This window comes from Ranitomeya imitator, chromosome 4, assembly GCF_032444005.1.
Source record: "Ranitomeya imitator isolate aRanImi1 chromosome 4, aRanImi1.pri, whole genome shotgun sequence".
NCBI lineage: Eukaryota > Metazoa > Chordata > Amphibia > Anura > Dendrobatidae > Ranitomeya > Ranitomeya imitator.
In genome coordinates, this window is record NC_091285.1 from 568,784,099 (window position 1) to 568,804,102 (window position 20,004).

At 44.1% G+C, this 20,004-nt stretch overlaps 1 protein-coding gene across 9 annotated transcripts in view; it reads left to right on the plus strand.

Annotated features, from left to right (window-relative positions):
* MEF2A (myocyte enhancer factor 2A) overlaps positions 1-20,004 on the plus strand; it is a 205,963-nt gene that overhangs the window by 79,007 nt on the left and 106,952 nt on the right. For 8 of the 9 annotated variants that reach the window (XR_011320817.1, XM_069766296.1, XM_069766299.1 and 5 more), the window contains exon 2: positions 18,406-18,602. Coding sequence is in view for 8 of the 9 variants with exons in the window: in XM_069766296.1 (XP_069622397.1) it covers positions 18,549-18,602 (54 nt within the window). In the remaining variant the exon portion in view is untranslated. Of the gene's footprint in view, positions 1-9,316; positions 9,409-18,405; positions 18,603-20,004 lie in introns of those variants that run through there. The other variant, XM_069766295.1, reaches the window with a different exon arrangement.

Here is a 20,004-nt window from a genome sequence, read left to right on the forward strand (position 1 = left end):
GCTTAGTTACCCGATGTTTACCCTGGTTACAAGCGTTAAACTAAAAAAAAACAAACAGCACATACTTACATTCTGGTGTCCGTCAGGTCCCTTGCAGTCTGGTTCCCGCACTCAGTGACTGCCGGCCGTAAAGTGAAAGTGAAAGCACAGCCGCTGTGCTCTGCTTTCACTTTACGGCCGGCAGTCACAGTGCGGGAAGCAGACTGCAAGGGACCTGACGGACACCAGAATGTAAGTGTGTGCTGTTTTTTTTTTTTTAGTTGAACGCTTGTAACCAGGGTAAACATCGGGTAACTAAGCGCGGTCCTGCGCTTAGTTACCCGATGTTTACCCTGGTTACAAGCGAACGCATCGCTGGATCGCATCGCTAGATCGCTAGATCGGTGTCACACACACCGATCTAGCGATGACAGCGGGAGATCCAGCGATGAAAGAAAGTTCTAAACGATCTGCTACGACGTACGATTCTCAGCAGGATCCCTGATCGCTGCTGCGTGTCAGACACAGCGATATCGTAACGATATCGCTGGAACGTCACGAATCGTACCGTCGTAGCGATCGAAATGTTATAGTGTGACTGTACCCTTAATCTCTAAACCTGATGGGTCCTTTAGGACTATCATAAATTTACGTAAATTGAATAGATATCTTCAGTACCACGCTTTTAAGATGGAATCCATTAAGTCAACAACTAAGCTTTTGTTTCCTAGGTGCTACATGTCGGTCTTGGATCTAAAAGATGCGTACTACCATCTTCCAGTTCACAGAAATCACCAGCAATTCCTCAGGATGGCAGTATGGGTAAACCATCGGATTAAACATTTTCAATTTTTGGCAATGCCCTTTGGCCTGTCCATGGCACCTAGAGTTTTTACTAAGGTTGTTTCTGAAGTAATGGCCCATATTAGGGAAAGAGAAACCCTTGTGGTGCCCTATCTAGACGATTTTTTGATAGTAGGAAATTCAATTGACCAGTGTACGTCTAGGGTAAATGCCATAATATCATCCCTACAGGATCTCGGATGGATAATCAACTGGTAAAAGTCAAAACTGGAACCCACAAGACGTCAAGTGTTCCTAGGAGTTCTTCTAGACTCAGAAGATCAGTCATCCTTCCTACCAGAAGAGAAGAAGCAGATGATTATTCAAAGAATCACGGCTGTAAGGAAAACTCCAAACTTAAGTTTAAGAGACGCAATGTCTCTACTAGGATCTTTGACTGCGTGTATATCGGCGGTAACATGGGCTCAGGCTCATACCCGAATACTTCAGTACGAAGTTCTTCGAGCAGAGAAAGATCTTCACGGTGCTCTGAGCAGAAAGTTCAAATTATCACCCGCCACTCTTCACGATCTGAGATGGTGGCTCAATCCAGCACATTTGTCAAAAGGAGTTCTCTGGACCATCACTCCGAACAATATCATTACAACAGATGCCAGCCCGTTCGGTTGGGGAGCCCATATGGGAGACATTCTAACCCAAGGGCGATGGTCGAGTCAGGAGTCCCAGAATTCCTCGAATCTAAGAGAGCTTACTGCAGTCTATCAGGCTCTTCTTTCCTTACTACCATCCCTGAGGAATACGCATGTACAGATACAAACAGACAATATGACTGTGGTAGCCTACATCAATCATCAGGGGGGGACAAGGTCTCGATCCCTGATGACCACTACAGCACAGATATTGTCCCTGGCCGAGAAACACTTACAATCCCTGTCTGCAGTACATATAAGAGGGGAACTCAATATAGAGGCGGACTACCTCAGTCGCCATTCACTTCGTCAGGGAGAGTGGTCCCTAAACCAACAGATATTCGATCAGATAGTCAATCTGTGGGGGTTGCCGACAATAGATCTGTTTGCTACGAGGAGGAACAGGAAGGTCAGGAAGTTCGCATCCTTACACATAACAGACCAACCATTTATAGTGGATTCCCTTCGTGTCCGTTGGGACTTCCAGCTGGCATATGCCTTTCCCCCAATGTGTCTGATTCCGATAGTTCTCAGGAAGATCCGGGAGGAAAGAGCCAGAGTGATCTTAATCGCCCCCTTCTGGCCCAGGAGGCCTTGGTTCTCTCTCCTCATGACAATGTCTGTGACCGATCCCTGGGTGTTGCCAGTGGTTCCGGAACTCCTCTCTCAGGGTCCATTTCATCATCCAAATTTGGAGACTCTTCACTTAACGGCTTGGAATTTGAGAGGGAGCTTCTGAGGGAGAGGGGGTTCTCTAACGCTTTAATAGCTACTTTATTGAAAAGTAGGAAGGAGGTCACTACAAAGATCTACTCGAAAATTTGGAAAAAATTCCTTTTGTTTCATCAGCAACCATTAGGAGATAAGGCTCCGATTTCAGCTATTTTAGAATTCCTTCAGAAAGGCTGGGAATTGGGCTTAGCGGTCAACACTCTGAGAGTTCATGTTTCAGCCTTGGGAGCTCTATATAACAGTGATATAGCTGGTAATAGATGGGTTGCTAGATTTATTAAGGCATGTCAGCGTTCTAACCCAATCCATATTGTAAGAATTCTCCCTTGGGATTTAAATTTGGTACTTGAGGCGTTGACTGAACCTCCGTTCGAGCCATTAGACTCTATTTCAATAAAAAATTTAACTTAAAAGACAGCTCTACTTTTAGCATTAACGTCTGCCAGGAGGGTCAGTGATATACATGCGTTATCAGTAGATCCTCCCTATCTAATAATTCTCCAGGATAAGATTATCTTAAAGCCTGATCCTGCATATTTACCAAAAGTAGCAACTAAATTTCATAGAAGTCAGGAGATTTATTTACCATCCTTCTATGAAGATCCAGGTTCAGAAGAGGAGAAAAAATATCATACTCTAGATGTAAAGAGGGCGATATTAGAATACCTGGATAGGACACAAAGCTGGAGACAGAGTAGGGCTCTGTTTGTTTCTTTCCAGAATCGGAAAAAGGGTTCTGGTGTCACGAAGAACTCTATCGCTAGATGGATTAGAGAAGCGATATGTCTTGCCTATTCTGCCAAGGGAGTAACACCACCAGAAGGCATCAGGGCGCACTCCACTCGGGCCATGGCATCATCCTGGGCGGAGAAGGCAGATGTCCCCATTGAAATGATATGTAAGGCGGCAACTTGGTCATCACCTTCCACCTTTTATAAGCACTATCGCCTTGATCTATCTGCTAATTCCAGCTTACAGTTTGGCCGTTCAGTACTTAGTGCTGTGGTCCCTCCCAGTTAAATAGTCTTTGAAAGTCTCTCGTTGTGGGTGCTGTCGTGGCGATAGGAAAACCGGTTTTTACGTACCGGTAATAGGATTTTACAGAGTCCACGACAGCACCCATACATTCCCCCCCGTATTTAGTTACTTATTCCTGCACTCTGTTGGAAGGTGTGCCGTAGAGTTCACTCTATAGAGGTGGTGGTATTTAGTATTGTTTAATATGATATTGTCATGTACTGATTCATTGGCGGTAACCCTTGTACTCTGGAACACAAACTGGAGGGCGAGGGGGACCGCCCCTTTTTAACCTGTAGGTTCCTGTCCGGAAGGTGGGCGGATCCCCTCTCTCGTTGTGGGTGCTGTCGTGGACTCTGTAAAATCCTATTACCGGTACGTAAAAACCGGTTTTTTTTCCATTGATTTACATTGTACTGTAACTCACTTGCGGATTGGCAGCATTTCTGCACGGAAGAAAACGCTGCGGATCCGCAGGAAATCCACAATGTGTGTACATAGCCTTAATGTGGTTTTTTTGTACTGCGTTGTGGTATTAGTTGCAGTATTGAACTTCTTCAAAATTGCTCATGAATTTGAAGCAAAGTCAAAATGGTCTTTTTTTCTGTCTTGAACTTTTTTTTTATTACTCCAAAAGTTGCACATTGTGTTAAAAGTGGCACCAAAATACTGACATATTCGAAAATCTATCAGAAGGGGACTGGAGTGGAGTTGATTCTGTTTTTTTTTATTTTTTAAAAAGTCATAATTGATAAATCAGGCGAAAACATCTGGAATCTGCCCACAAGGCGTAAAACAAAAAACAACAAATGAAAAACAGGCGTAAGAGACACAAAACTCGTCAAAAAAGCGAGTGCAACGGGAATGATAAATCTGGGCCCAAGTGTCCAACTGCTTTCTAGTACTGAATCGCCACACTGGGAGAATATAGCTGGACATGACGAATTTCACACTCCTGTTTAATTTTATTTGTTGATTAGTTACGAGTAGTTGATTATTTACTGCATTTCTAAGTGTGACATTAAAAATTTATTTCCGCTTAATGAAGGGGTAAAAAGATTACATTTTTTTTATTTCTTCAAGACAGTCATTTTACTAGTGGTAAGAAAGCGGGTGCCCATAGTGTATAGACGGATTGCCCAAACCAGTAAGTATACATTCATTGTATAAAAAAAGCCTCTAACTCTTATTCCATCCTTGCGGTTTATTATGATTTTTTCGTCTGTAGTAATGGTTAGGAAAATAGATCTCATTACTTTAATCATCAGGGGGAAGACCTTTCACCTAAGTTTCCAATTATGAGGTTCGATTGAAGTTGTAGTACAGAAATGATGAATGTGTATCACACCCACTTCTTTGGACTGGTGGATACATCTGTGCAATGCGTGGAATTTTTCTTTTCTTTAGGTGGGCAGAAAGTGAAGTGGGTGCAGAGACAGAAGTGAAAGAGCAGTGTCATGGATGTGTTGGTTTAGGTTCCGCTCTAATACTTTTCTCTATTTTACGCTTTCCATTTCTATGGTACTTCAGCAACCTTGAGGCTTCACTGCAAATAAAGGTGTGACTGACACCTCGTATTATTCTACTTCTGAAAATACAATGGCCACCAATGTATAAGCAAATGAATCAAAGGACAATAGATCCTGGACTTCAAAGAATACAAGCGCTGTATGTTCATTTATCCTTCCACACACGTGTACCGTGGTCTTCTGACTCCCACTCATCGGCGATCATCTGAGGCAAGGTTTTCACTTATCATTGGCATCAGGATCGTCTTTATTGTGCTTCAACTGATGTAAAAAAGAAAAGTTGCCTTCCGCTGTTTTTCCCCCCTTTTTAACTAGTTACATTCCCTGACAGACGTTATGTCGCTTATCCATGTTATGTAAATAAAAGCTTATAACCTGACGTTAAATTCATCCATTGGTCGTATAAATTATTCTTTTGTCTCTTCAAATTTTTTTAAGTTCTTTGTACTTGATGCTGAGACACATTAAAGGTGCCAGCCACCTCTGCAGTGGATCTGGTCTTCAGCCTCTTAATAATCCAGGCTTTGGTCGCAGGGTGGATTTTTGGCATGTTGTCAGAGCTCAAGTTGCAGTTCAAGTGAAGGTCTGAGGTGCTGGGTTTCTTTTTATACACACACTAATTAACAGATTAGCACAGGTGAGGATGTAAACTAGGATCGGGTGCATTATATGACCAGGCGACAAAACGTTTGTCTTGCCAAAATCTGACCATTCTGTGTCCATTAACTGATCAATATTTCTGCATTGATGCCAATTTATTTTCTTAACTTAAACCACATTGCGGAGGGTTTCAGATTTCAAAAGAATAATTTATACAATCAATGAATGAATTTAATGTCAGGTTATAAGCTTTTATTTACACAACATGGATAAGCGACACAACTTCTGTCAGGGAGTGTAGTAATACAAAACTGGTGAGCTGCAGCAACTGATTCTTCAATGTAAAACTTTGGACGCCATTTAAAGAGCTATTTCCATCTCCAAGATCCTATCCCAATATGTAATAAATATGTAATAGGTATAATAGTAAGAATATTAGCAAATACCTCCAACTAGAAGTATAGTATAGTTTTTCTGATTCGCTATGTCACTTACCTGATGTAGTGCATTGCAGTATCTTGGGTATCCATGGTTATGACCACTAAGATCTCACTTTCACTATATGAGTTATCATAACCATGGATACCTAGGATATTCCATGTGCAGGGCATTGCACTAAGTGACATAGTGAATCAGAAGAACTATACTACATTTCTAGTTGGAGGTATTTGCTAATATTCTTACTATTACATATTGGGACAGGATCTTGGAGATGGGAATGCACAATCCTTTCCTTTACTGTTGGGTTAATCTTTTTAGCTCACTGAGCGGACACAGGCTCCCTAGCAGCTTAATTGAACACTTTGCTTCACTCTTCCATTTCCTGTAGTCCCATAGAGAATGGATGGATGGAGTGGAGGGGCACAAGCGTGACATCTGCGCCATTCATTCTGCAGTGTCTGTTATTGGGAACTGTGGGGTTCCCAACGGTTGCACCCATAGCTATCAATAATGTACTCTATTTTAGGGGATGGCTTTGTTACTTGGGATAATCCCTTTAATATAAAGTTGCAGAAAATGGTTTTATAAAAATAACTCTACAATGGTCAGGTTTCTTTTGAAGGTTGCAACTTTCCTTGCAACTTGCTTTCCCATAGGGAAGCCCCTGCTTTTTTTTTTTTTTTTGCATTGAGTTGCTGTTGCCCTCGCATCATCATGTAACCCCCAACGTTACCGTCAGCAAACACTGATATATCTATAGTTCACTTTACATTTTGGTGTAGTTTTCCTGAATGAGTATAGTTTACCGTTCTTTTCATAGAGAGGTGTACTCCCACCAACTGATATGATTTTATGACTGCACAGAGTTAATTTTTCATAGTGGTTTTCTTTTCTCGACCTTCAATGTCTCGACCTTAGTTAGAGAATATGTCATGAAGTATTTGCTACCTAATTTGATGGTGATGTAGGGGCAGAGACTTGGATTCCAGCGATGTGCTCAATAGCGTAGCTACGGGGGGCATAGGGGACAGTCACCCCGGCCCCTGCGCCCTGAGAGGGCCCAACCGGAGCTACGCTACTGTAACTGTATCGGCGAGCACAGCTAGATTCTCATAAAACTGACCGCATTGATGAGAGAAGGAACGTTACACTCCCTCTCCCATCATCCCCCTATCAGTGATGTCCCTGAAGAGGGGTGAGTATTGTTTATTTTTCTATGGAGGTGTATTATACTATAGAGGCCTAATGGGCTGCATTATATTAAGAGTCTGCCTATTGGGGGGGGGGGGAGGAGCATTAGTCTGCCTGGAGGGGTGTATTATACTATATAGAGTCTGGCTATGGGGACCTGCTTTATACTATAGAGTCTGCCTATAGGGAGGTGCATTATACCATATAAAGTCTGCCTATGGAGAGTGCATTATACTATATAGAGTCTGCCTATGGAGATTGCATTATACTATATAGAGTCTGCCTATAGGGAGGTGCATTATACCATATAAAGTCTGCCTATGGAGAGTGCATTATACTATATAGAGTCTGCCTATGGAGATTGCATTATACTATATAGAGTCTGCCTATGGGGAGTGCATTATACCATATAAAGTCTGCCTATGGAGAGTGCATTATACTATATAGAGTCTGCCTATGGGGAGTGCATTATACTATATAGAGTCTGCCTATGGGGAGTGCATTATACTATATAGAGTCTGCCTATGGGGAGTTCATTATACAATATAAAGTCTGCCTATAGGGAGGTGCATTATACCATATAAAGTCTGCCTATGGAGATTGCATTATACTATATAGAGTCTGCCTATGGGGAGTGCATTATACCATATAAAGTCTGCCTATGGAGATTGCATTATACTATATAGAGTCTGCCTATGGGGAGTGCATTATACCATATAAAGTCTGCCTATGGAGAGTGCATTATACTATATAGAGTCTGCCTATGGGGAGTGCATTATACTATATAGAGTCTGCCTATGGGGAGTGCATTATACTATATAGAGTCTGCCTATGGGGAGTTCATTATACAATATAAAGTCTGCCTATAGGGAGGTGCATTATACCATATAAAGTCTGCCTATGGAGATTGCATTATACTATATAGAGTCTGCCTATGGGGAGTGCATTATACCATATAAAGTCTGCCTATGGAGAGTGCATTATACTATATAGAGTCTGCCTATGGGGAGTGCATTATACTATATAGAGTCTGCCTATGGGGAGTGCATTATACTATATAGAGTCTGCCTATGGGGAGTGCATTATACCATATAAAGTCTGCCTATGGAGAGTGCATTATACTATATAGAGTCTGCCTATGGGGAGTGCATTATACTATATAGAGTCTGCCTATGGGGAGTGCATTATACTATATAGAGTCTGCCTATGGGGAGTGCATTATACTATATAGAGTCTGCCTATGGGGAGTTCATTATGCTATATAGATTCTTCTTATGGGGACTGCATTATACTATATAGAGTCTGCCTATGGGGAGTGCATTATACTATATAGAGTCTGCCTATGGGGAGTGCATTATATTATATAGAGTCTGCCTATGGGGAGTGCATTATACTATATAGAGTCTGCCTATGGGGAGTTCATTATGCTATATAGATTCTTCTTATGGGGACTGCATTATACTATATAGAGTCTACCTATGTGGAGTGCATTATATTATATTGAGGGCTATATAGGGGGCCATCATACAGTGTGGAGAATTACAGTGACAAGGCCATCATACAGTGTTGAAGCCATCACACAGTTTGGGGGATACTAAGAGGTCAGTATATACACAGTGAGGGGGCATTGTACTTTGTATACGGGAGCTGTACAGGGGGGAGATTCGGGACATTATTAAATGTAAAGTGGGCACTTATTGTTATACAGGAACTTGGGTTACTGTGACTCTCAAAGGTGCACACAGAGGGCAGTATTACTTTCTAAAGGACAAAATGTGGGCACTGTTTTCTAGGGCACTTTCACCTGGCATTACTATATTCTAGAGCAGGGGTGGGGAATCTTTTTTCTGCCACGGGCCATTTGGATATTTATACCATCCTTCGGGGGCCGTACAAACTCCGCCCACAAAGTGCATCCTGACTCTGGCACTGGTTTCAGGACGTAATCTTTCATTGCATGCCCTTCAGTGTTCAGTAGTGGACACTGTGTGTGTGCTAACGGAGCAAGAAGAAATTAATAAGGTGGTTGTAATCAAATTACACCTCCCTGCCCAAGAATGCGGTCCCTGAGAATCTGCTCAGGGGCCTGATAAAAGGTCATCGAGGGCCGTATATGGCCCTGGGGCCTGAGGTTCCCCATCCCTGTTCTAGAGAGGTGCTTTAGAATGTAGAGGGCACAGAACCATACAGCAGGTGCAGTAAAAGGGTCACATACGGCTGCAGCGGCTCAGTACTGGGGGATCAGCAGGATAAGGATTTTATGCAGGTTTTGAATAGATGGTGACGGTGCTGAAAATATGAGACATGAAAAGTGTCTTTGTTGTATTCTCTGCAGCCGAGACGTGGCTGGAGAAGTTGTCATGTCGGTCTGGGCCAGATGGAAAAGACGAGAAAAGTGAACGATTCCATCAGAAAAAACGTCAGCGGTAAGACATTATCTGTAACTGTGCTGTGATTACTTATATGTTCTATAGGACTGGTATCTACCACTGACCATATGGCAGCAATATCAATATTGGTCTTTATATAGAGATTATTTTCAGTAACAGCGCGGTCATCTGCTGAGGTTCTCCTCCAGTATTAGGGCGTGTCACCCAGTTGTAATAAAGGTTATCTGGTTAGGGGCCCACTCAGAAGTCCCCCGCCCCCCGAACCAAAACCCTAGCTACGCCTCTGGATGTGCCACTTACTGGGCTGCTTGTTGTAGTTTTGGTAATCTCCTCCTGATATACAAAGTGATGAGTGGATTAGTAAACCTGCTGCCATTTAGTCCAACCCCACCTTCACCACTGATTGGCAGCTTTCTGTGTACAATGTGCATAGGCATAAACCTGCCAATCGGTGATGTGGGCGGAGCTATAAAGAGCTCTGCATTCAGAGCACTAATAGATCTGCTACAGATAACGCTGTGATTTTATAAAAATAAAAAAAATATGCAGCCCTCAGCCCAGTAAGTGACACATTGCTGGAATACATCAGGCTGCTCTCAGATCAGGTAGCAGAAACCTATTGGAAAGGGAGGGGGGTAATCCATAATTAAAAAGAAAGAGGTCTGCTGTTTTCCGAAGAATAGTATTGTACCGGGTACATCAGCCCATTCTATACCTGGCGCTGCCCATGGACCAGAGTGGCACTATTTCTGCAGAGAGCAACCCTGTTATATGATCACAGATATACAAGTCCTTCATGGTCCCGCTCATCATGGTGGCTGTGTGGTGGTAGTATTGTATATTGCTGGTCAGATTGTAATATTTGCTCAGATTTATACATTTCTTGGTTTCCTTTCATTTATCTTCTTTGCTTTGTTCTGCGCTTTTCGGCGCGGTTCAGAAGCGTTGTCACATTAATGCTAGGTGTTATATTTTGCTCCTTATCATTCGCTCGCTAAAGTCACTTAGTGCTTGAAAGATTTCTTCATTTCAGTGGGGTTTCGTCAGCAGCCAAACTGAGGGGTTGTTAATTGGCTTGTTAGTGTATGTGTGAAAACTGGCATGGCCGTGAGCAGAATCCTTGACAATTTCTCGGCGAGGCTTCGGAATTTGACAAGAAGCGATATCCAAGAGAAACAATGTAAATCTGATGTTTACAGTCCGCTGTGGCCGTCCTTTGCTCCTTATTCTGTCATTGTTCTATTAGCATTTATCTCTTGGATAAATAATTGGACAGAGCAGCACAAGATAAATGTAGAATCAAAGGGCTTAAGGTACCGTCACACTGAACGATATCGCTAGCGATCCGTGACGTTGCAGCGTCCTGGCTAGCGATATCGTTCAGTTTGACAGGCAGCAGTGATCAGGATCCTGCTGTGATGTCGTTGGTCGCTGCAGAAAGTCCAGCACTTTGTTTCATCGCTGGACCTCCTGCAGACATCGCTGAATCGGCGTGTGTGACACCGATTCAACGATGTCTTCACTGGTAACAAGAGTAAACATCGGATTACTAAGCGCAGGGCCACGCTTAGTAACCCGATGTTTACCCTGGTTACCAGCGTAAAAGTAAAAAAAACCAAACACTACATACTTACCTTCCGCTGTCTGTCCCCCGCTGTGCTTCTCTGCACTGGCTGTGAGCGCTGGCCAGCCGGAAAGCAGAGCGGTGACGTCACCGCTCTGCTTTCCGGCCGCTGTGCTCACAGTGAGTGCAGGAAAGCACAGCGCCGGGGGACAGACAGCGGAAGGTAAGTATGTAGTGTTTTTTTTTTTTTACTTTTACGATGGTAACCAGGGTAAACATCGGGTTACTAGGCGCGGCCCTGGTTACCGGCATCGTTGGTCGCTGGAGAGCGGTCTGTGTGACTGCTCTCCAGCGACCAAACAGCGACGCTTAGTGTGACGGTACCTTAAGTTCATTATCTGCATTATGGTCAAAAGTAATAAAGAAATGATAACCTCTTCTGGTTGCTATAGGGAATGTATTTTTTTTTGCCTTACCTGTAATATCGTTTATCTTTTACGGCCCCAGGGCCCATGATTGGGCGGTGGGCCTAATGGCTACACTGACCAGGGGCAATTATCATCTATGATGTGTGTATTGTACAGCATTAGGGTCACACCACTGTATGTCCTCACATCCGAGAAAATTGGTCCGATAATCCGAATCAGAGTTTGATCACAGTGTAATCCGATTTTCTTAGAAGTGGAAAAGAAAAAATAAAATGTATCCATCTTCTCCATTCTGTCAAATTGAACTGCGTTTTCATCAGAGTTCGATCTGATTTTTTTTTTCTTTGACGCACCCATTGACTTGCCGAGAGCAGTATGATTTACGGACACACATTGTGCATGCTGTGATTTTATTCCTTTTGACAGCCTTGGTCTGAGAAAAAAATTGGACATGTGCACAGCCCCGTAGAATAACATGGGTAGGGGTGCGATCCGTCAAAACGTGTGCACCAGCCCTCAATAACAATTCTGGTGCGGAGTAGGCGCCTAAAGAGCACCTGTTACCGGGTCAGAAGAAGATCACTTTTTGTCCTTCTTTATTCCCGTTCCATTTTCTGTTTTTGTAAAATCTGCCACACCGGTCCAGAGATGGGGGGTCTTTCTATTTGGGGCTAATGTATCTGGTCTTTTTCCTATCGCCACGACAGCACCCACAACCAGAGAGGGGATCCGCCCACCTTCCAGACAGGAACCTACAGGTTAAAAAGGGGCGGTCCCCCTCGCCCTCCAGTTTGGGTTCCTGTCCGGACGGCGGGAGCCTACAGGTCTCGTTCACCTACCCGGGTCCGCCAAGCCTCTGTGCGGTGTCCAGGTGAGAACGGCAGAGTCGGGGGCCCGGAAGCAGCGTCGGGGGAAGTCCTGTGTCCAGCTTCCCCCCTCGTCTGGCAAGGAGCGGCTGAACGTCGGAGTGGCGTTCCCAGGGGAAGGCACGCCGCCCTGGGTCGTCCACACGCGCGCGACGCTGCGGGAGCAGGTCGGCGCTTATGACCCGGAAGTGTTCTAACGACTTCCGGAGGAGGCCGGGAGGAGGAGCGCGGGACCTTTGAAAAGAAGGCAGCGCTTGGTGAGTGGTGTGCGGTAACATGTCTTCCACAGGAGACGCCGAACACCGAAAAGGAGAGCAGCAAAGGAGCAGCAGCAGATCTCAGAGTGGAGATGTGGCACGCGGGCAGCAGGATCCTGGCACGTCACATCGCACCTCACCCCCTCAGAAACCGGTACTCTAATTTCATCAGCAGTGGTGAGTGTTATATCTGAGCCACTGGCTGATACAACTGTCTTCTATACTATGTTTTGTTATAGGGGAAGAAGGTCTCAAAGTCCAAACATAAGCAGTGTGCGTTCTGCACGGAGCCACTACCTGACACCTATGTAAAGAGATTGTCAGACGTGTATATGCCGTACGTTAGAGGAAGAGGCCCCCCTTCGTGTGTCGGATTTGAGGGAAGTAATTAGGGAAGAAATAAAATCTTCTCTTAAATCTAAGCGGCATGAGAAGAGTAGTATGGAAATGGTATCCGATTCTAGCCCTTCGTTGCAAGAGGGCGAGTGCTCGGAGAGTTCATCACCATTCTCCTCAGATGAGGAAGGAAGGCCTTGCTTTGCCACAGATAATATGGAGACTTTAATTAAGGCAGTCCGTGCGACTATGGGTGTGGATGAGAGTAAAGAGCCGAAAACAACCCAGGAGATCATGTTCGCAGGGCTGAGCCAGAGAAGTCGCAAAGCTTTCCCGGTAGTAGATACCATTAAAGATCTGGTCAAACGGGAGTGGGACAAGCTGGATAAAGGGTTCTTACCTTCGGCTGCAAAAAGAAGGTACCCCTTTGAGGATGACACCTTATCCCAGTGGATGAAGATCCCAAAAATAGATGCGGCAGTAGCCTCTACCTCGAAAACAGGCTCGCTACCGTTAGAGGATGTAGGACTCCTTAAAGATCCTTCAGACAGGAAGGCTGACGTGCTCCTTAAGAAGGTATGGGAAGCATCATCTGGAGCCTTTAAGCCCGCAATCGCAGGCACCTGTACGGCAAGATCAGTTATGGTCTGGGTGACTCAGCTGGAAGAACAGCTTAAAGCAAAAGTACCCAGGGATAAATTGTTAAACTCCCTGTCTCAGGTCAGGGAAGGAGCGGCTTATCTAGCGGATGCCTCGATTGATTCCCTGAAATTGGCTGCAAGATCGGCGGGTCTCTCAAATGCAGCCCGACGGGCACTTTGGCTAAAAACCTGGAAGGGGGATGCTCAGGCAAAAGCCAAATTGTGCTCCATTCCATGTAGGGGTGAGTACCTATTCGGCCCGGTGCTGGATGACATCCTTGCAAAGGCAGAAGACAGAAAGAAGGGATTTCCTAAAACGTTTAATCCCACTTTTAGGAATGCCTTCCGGAGACGCATGCCCTTCAGAAGATTCCAGTCAGACCAGCAGGGAAATAATCGCGACTTGGAAACATCGGATCAAAAGAAGAAAGGTGGATACTATAAGAACCCTTCATCTTTCTCAAGACGTAGACGTAATTACAGATAAAACTGATCTACCAGTAGGGGGAAGACTAAAGTTCTTCTCAGATAAATGGAAAAAGATTACTTCTAGTGCCTGGATAATGGGGGTGGTTGAGTCAGGATTAAAATTAGAATTTTTGAGAACTCCACCAAATCATTTTGTGATAACATCACTGGACACTCCGGCCCAACAACAGGCCTTAGAATTAGAGATTCAACAATTGCTTACAAAGCGAGTTATTGAAGAGGTACCAAAACATCAGGAGAAGACGGGTTTTTATTCTCCGCTATTCTTAATCTCTAAACCTGATGGGTCCTTTAGGACTATCATAAATTTACGTAATTTGAATAAATATCTTCAGTACCACGCTTTTAAGATGGAATCCATTAAATCAACAACTAAGCTTTTGTTTCCTAGGTGCTACATGTCGGTCTTGGATCTAAAAGATGCGTACTACCATCTTCCAGTTCACAGAAATCACCAGCAATTCCTCAGGATGGCAGTATGGGTAAACCATCAGATTAAACATTTCCAATATTTGGCAATGCCCTTTGGTCTATCCATGGCACCTAGAATTTTTACTAAAGTTATCTCGGAAGTAATGGCCCATATTAGGGAAAAGGAAACTCTTGTAGTGCCCTATCTAGACGATCTTTTGATAGTTGGAAATTCAATTGCTCAGTGTACGTCTAGGGTAAATGCCAAAATATCATCCCTACAGGAACTCGGGTGGATAGTCAACTGGGAAAAGTCAAAACTGGAACCCACAAGACGTCAAATCTTTCTAGGAGTTCTTCTAGACTCAGAAGATCAGTCATCCTTCCTACCAGAAGAGAAGAAGCAGAAGATTATTCAAAGAATCACGGCTGTAAGGAAAACTCCAAACTTAAGTTTAAGAGACGCAATGTCTCTACTAGGATCTTTGACTGCGTGTATATCGGCAGTGAGATGGGCTCAGGCTCATACTCGAATGCTTCAATACGAGGTTCTTCAAGCGGAGAAAGATCTTCACGGTGCTCTGAGCAGAAAATTCGGTCTATCACCCGCCACTCTTCACGATCTGAGATGGTGGCTCAATCTGGCACATTTGTCAAAAGGGGTTCTCTGGACCATCACTCCGAACAACGTAATTACAACAGATGCCAGTCCGTTCGGTTGGGGAGCCCATATGGGAGACATTCTAACCCAAGGGCGATGGTCGATCCAAGAGTCCCAGAATTCCTCAAATCTAAGAGAGCTTACTGCAGTCAAACAGGCTCTTCTTTGCTTACTACCATCCCTGAGGAATTCACATGTACAGATACAAACCGACAATATGACTGTGGTGGCCTACATCAATCATCAGGGGGGGACAAGATCTCGATCCCTGATGACCACTACAGCACAGATATTGTCTTTGGCCGAGAATCACTTACAATCTCTGTCGGCAGTTCATATAAAAGGGGAACTCAACATAGAGGCGGACTATCTCAGTCGCCATTCCCTTCGTCAGGGAGAGTGGTCCCTAGACCAACAGATATTCGATCGAATAGTCAATCTGTGGGGTTTGCCGATAATAGATCTATTTGCTACGAGGAAGGTCAGGAGGTTCGCATCCTTACACATAGCAGACCAACCATTCATAGTGGATTCCCTTCGTGTCCGTTGGGACTTCCAGCTGGCATATGCCTTTCCTCCTATGTGTCTGATTCCGATAGTTCTCAGGAAGATCCGGGAGGAAGGAGCCAGAGTGATCCTAATTGCCGCCTTCTGGCCCAGGAGGCCTTGGTTCTCTCTCCTCAGGACAATGTCAGTGACCGATCCCTGGGTGTTGCCAGTGGTTCCGGAACTCCTTTCTCAAGGTCCATTTCGTCATCCAAATTTGGAGACTCTTCAGTTAACGGCTTGGAACTTGAGAGGGAGCTTCTGAAGGAGAGAGGGTTCTCCAATGCTTTAATTACTACCTTATTGAAAAGCAGGAAGGAGGTTACTACAAAGATCTATACAAAAATTTGGAAAAAATTCCTTATGTTTCATCAGCAACCATTAGGAGATAAGGCTCCGATTTCAGCTATTTTAGAATTCCTTCAGAAGGGCTGGGAATTGGGTTTAGCAGTCAACACTCTGAGAGTTCATGTTTCAGCCTTGGGAGCTCTATATAACAGTGATGTAGCTGGTAATAGATGGGTTGCTAGGTTTATTAAGGCATGTCCGCGTTCTAACCCAATCCATATTGTAAGAATACCCCCTTGGGATCTAAATTTGGTGCTTGAGGCGTTGACTGAACCTCCTTTTGAGCCATTAGACTCTATTTCGATAAAAAATTTAACTTTAAAGACAGCTCTACTTTTAGCATTAACGTCTGCCAGGAGGGTCAGTGATATACATGCGTTATCAGTAGATCCTCCCTATCTAATAATTCTCCAGGATAAGATTGTCCTAAAACCTGATCCTGCATATTTACCAAAAGTAGCAACTAAATTTCATAGAAGTCAGGAGATTTATTTACCATCTTTCTATGAAAATCCAGGTTCAGAAGAGGAGAAAAAATATCATACCCTAGATGTAAAGAGGGCGATATTAGAATACCTGGATAGGACACAAAGCTGGAGACAGAGTAGGGCTCTGTTTGTTTCTTTCCAGAATCGGAAAAAAGGTTCTGGTGTCACGAAGAACTCTATCGCTAGATGGATTAGAGAAGCGATATGTCTTGCCTATTCTGCCAGGGGAGTAACACCACCAGAAGGCATCAGGGCGCACTCCACTCGGGCCATGGCATCATCCTGGGCGGAGAAGGCAGATGTCCCCATTGAAATGATATGTAAGGCGGCAACTTGGTCATCACCTTCCACCTTTTATAAGCACTATCGCCTTGATCTATCCGCTAATTCCAGCTTACAGTTTGGCCGTTCAGTACTTAGTGCTGTGGTCCCTCCCAGTTAAATAGTCTTTGAAAGTCTCTCGTTGTGGGTGCTGTTGTGGCGATAGGAAAACCGGTTTTTACGTACCGGTAATAGGATTTTACAGAGTCCACGACAGCACCCATACATTCCCCCCCGTATTTAGTTACTTATTCCTGCACTCTGTTGGAAGGTGTGCCTTAGAGATCACTCTATAAGGTGGTGGTATTTAGTAGTGTTTAAGATAATATTGTCATGTACTGATTCATTGGCGGTATCCCTTGTACTCTGGAACACAAACTGGAGGGCGAGGGGGACCGCCCCTTTTTAACCTGTAGGTTCCTGTCCGGAAGGTGGGCGGATCCCCTCTCTCGTTGTGGGTGCTGTCGTGGACTCTGTAAAGTCCTATTACCGGTACGTAAAAACCGGTTTTTGAGGTGGCGTGGCTCATAAGATTCTTACTATGTCCTTTTTCTCCAGCCTCCGGCAAAACAATTTCCGACAGGGTCGGCGAAAAACGGATGAAACGTGAGGCCATCCGTCGCTAATACAAGTCTATGGAAAAAAAAAAAAACGGATCCGGAATCAACTTTTACCAGATCAGTTTTTTTTTTCAACATTCGCCAGATTGTGACTGATGGCAAAAAACCTGATGTGTGAAAGCGGCCTAAGACTGGTGGGCACAGTTCAGCCTTGATGAATATGTTGCAAACTATGCTAGGAAATGATGTAACACCCCTTGTATGACCCACAGTGAGCGGAGTGGGCCACACCTGTCTGTAAGGGTTTCCAGGTGGGATTCCGCAGATTCTTGTCTGTTTTGAACTGAAATAGTTAAGACAAGCGCTGCAAAGAATAAATTCTCACCAGACACTGTCCACATGTCTCCCACAGCTTTACATCTGCTTACAGTCTGTGAAACATCACACACTTTGCATGATAAATAATTCTAGGCAGCAGCATGCAAATGAACTGATGAGCTTTGGCACTTTTCTTTCCTGCTTCATTTTTGGGGCTACCTCCGAGCTTACAACGGAGGGCTGTGCAGTGAGGGGGGCTGCATTCGGGGAGCTCCAGCTGTGAACAGGCCCAGATCTCTAGATCCTCTGATATACCGCCTTCAGTACACTGCTGATTGATGACTGTCACACAGATGCTTGTAAAGAAAATATAGGTCACACTTTTCTCTTCTGTATTCAGAATGATTCCAATAAGTCATATTTTACGCCACAACGAAGTCATTTGTTACTCCATATAATTACTTTTCTTTTTTTTTTTTCTTAAATGTATATTTCTTAAGCACCGCAGGTGTCATGGCAGTGTTTAATTATTCTTTTTTTTTATTTTTAAGAAAAAAAATGTATGTGTTTTATGCATGCTCTGCTTCCTTTCAATTCACTAGTAATTGCTTTTGCTTATGTAACCACTTTACCTGCTGTTTTATAGTTATATTTAGCTTCATTATTGTATGTGGTCCCTATGTGTGTGTGTGTGTGTGTGTGTGTGTGTGTGGCGGGTTAACTTTTTTTTTTTTACTTTTTCAGCATCTACTCTGCAAAAAACTTCATATTAATTTCCATTTCAAAATTGCTCTTCTAGGTTTTTGGCTAAAAAATAGAAGCCTTGGGCTGCACGGGAAAGCAATTACAGAAAGCTGCTGACCATGCGTTAGGATTCAGGAGACTGCCGCCTTTCTGGATTAGAGCATTTATTGTGGATTGTGAAAGGGAAAGAAAGTGACAATGGGGAGGAAGAAAATACAGATTACGCGGATAATGGACGAACGGAACAGACAGGTACTGAATGCAAAGGAGATATTCTATTCATACACATACATACACACACATACTGTACATACATGCATTCATGTATACATATCATACACACACACACACACACACACACACACACACACACACACACACACACATTCACTCTCCACAAAAATTACATTTCAATGACCTTAAGCAAAGGAGTTTTTGCAGTTTTCATCCATAAAGTGTGTAATATATCTTTACTATCAGACTACAGGATGTGAAGTGAAAGTGCTGACATTATATGCTGGCCGAGCCCTGATAACTTGGGCTATTGAATGTTGTATCCTAGCTTTTCATTAACAGTGTACGTCGAGATTTCCTGAGCTTTATCTCCAATTCAATGCAGACAGTAATAAAAAAAGTGTAATTGGAATTATACTTAAAATCAAAGTGGAAAATCAAACTACAGGCTCATCCAACTTCAGTGGAAATGCCTCAAGACAAGGAAATGATGCTCCCTAGTGTGTGTGGCCTCCATGTGCCTGGATGACCTTTTTACAATGCTCGACAATGCCTCTGGTTAGGCAAAGGATGTTTTCCTGAGGGATCGCCTCTCAGACCTGGATTCAAGCACCAGTCAACTCCTGGACAGTCTGTGGTGCAACGTAGCATTGGTGGATGGATTGAGACGTTATGTCCCAGATGTGCTCAATTGGATTCAGGTCTGGGGAATGGGCAGGCCAGCCCATACCATCAGTTCTTTCATCATGTAGAAACTGCTGACACACTTCAGCCACATGAGGCCTAGCATATTGTCAGGCATCAGAAGGAACCCAGGGCCAACCACACCAGCATATGGTTTCACAAGGGGTCTAAGGATCTTATCTCGGTACCTAATGGCAGTTGATGTACCTCTGGCGAGCACATGGAGGGCTGTTCAGCCCTCCAAAGAAATGCCACCCCACTCCATTACTTACCCATAGTCAAACCGGTCTTTCTGGAGTATGTTGCAGGCAACTGAACATTCTCCACGGCATCTGCAGACTAAGTAACATCTGTCACATGTGCTTAGTGTGAACCTCCTCTCATTCATGAAGAGCACAGGGCGCAAATGTCGACTCTGCCAATCTTGGTGTTTTCTGGCAAATGCCAATCGCCCTGCACTGTTGGGCTGTAAACACAACACTCACTTGTAGACGTCAGTCTCTCATACCACCCTCATGGAGTCTGTTTCTGACAGTTCGAGCTGACACTTTGATGTAGGTGGCCTGCTGGAGGTTATTTTGCAGGACTCTGGCACTGCTTTTCTAGTTTGTGCTTGCAAAGGAGGAGGTAGCGGTCCTGCTGCTGTGTGGTTGCCCTTCTAGAGCCCCCTCCACGACGCTTGGTGTACTGGCCTGTCTCCTGGTATTTGCTCCATGCTCTGGACTAGAGATGATGG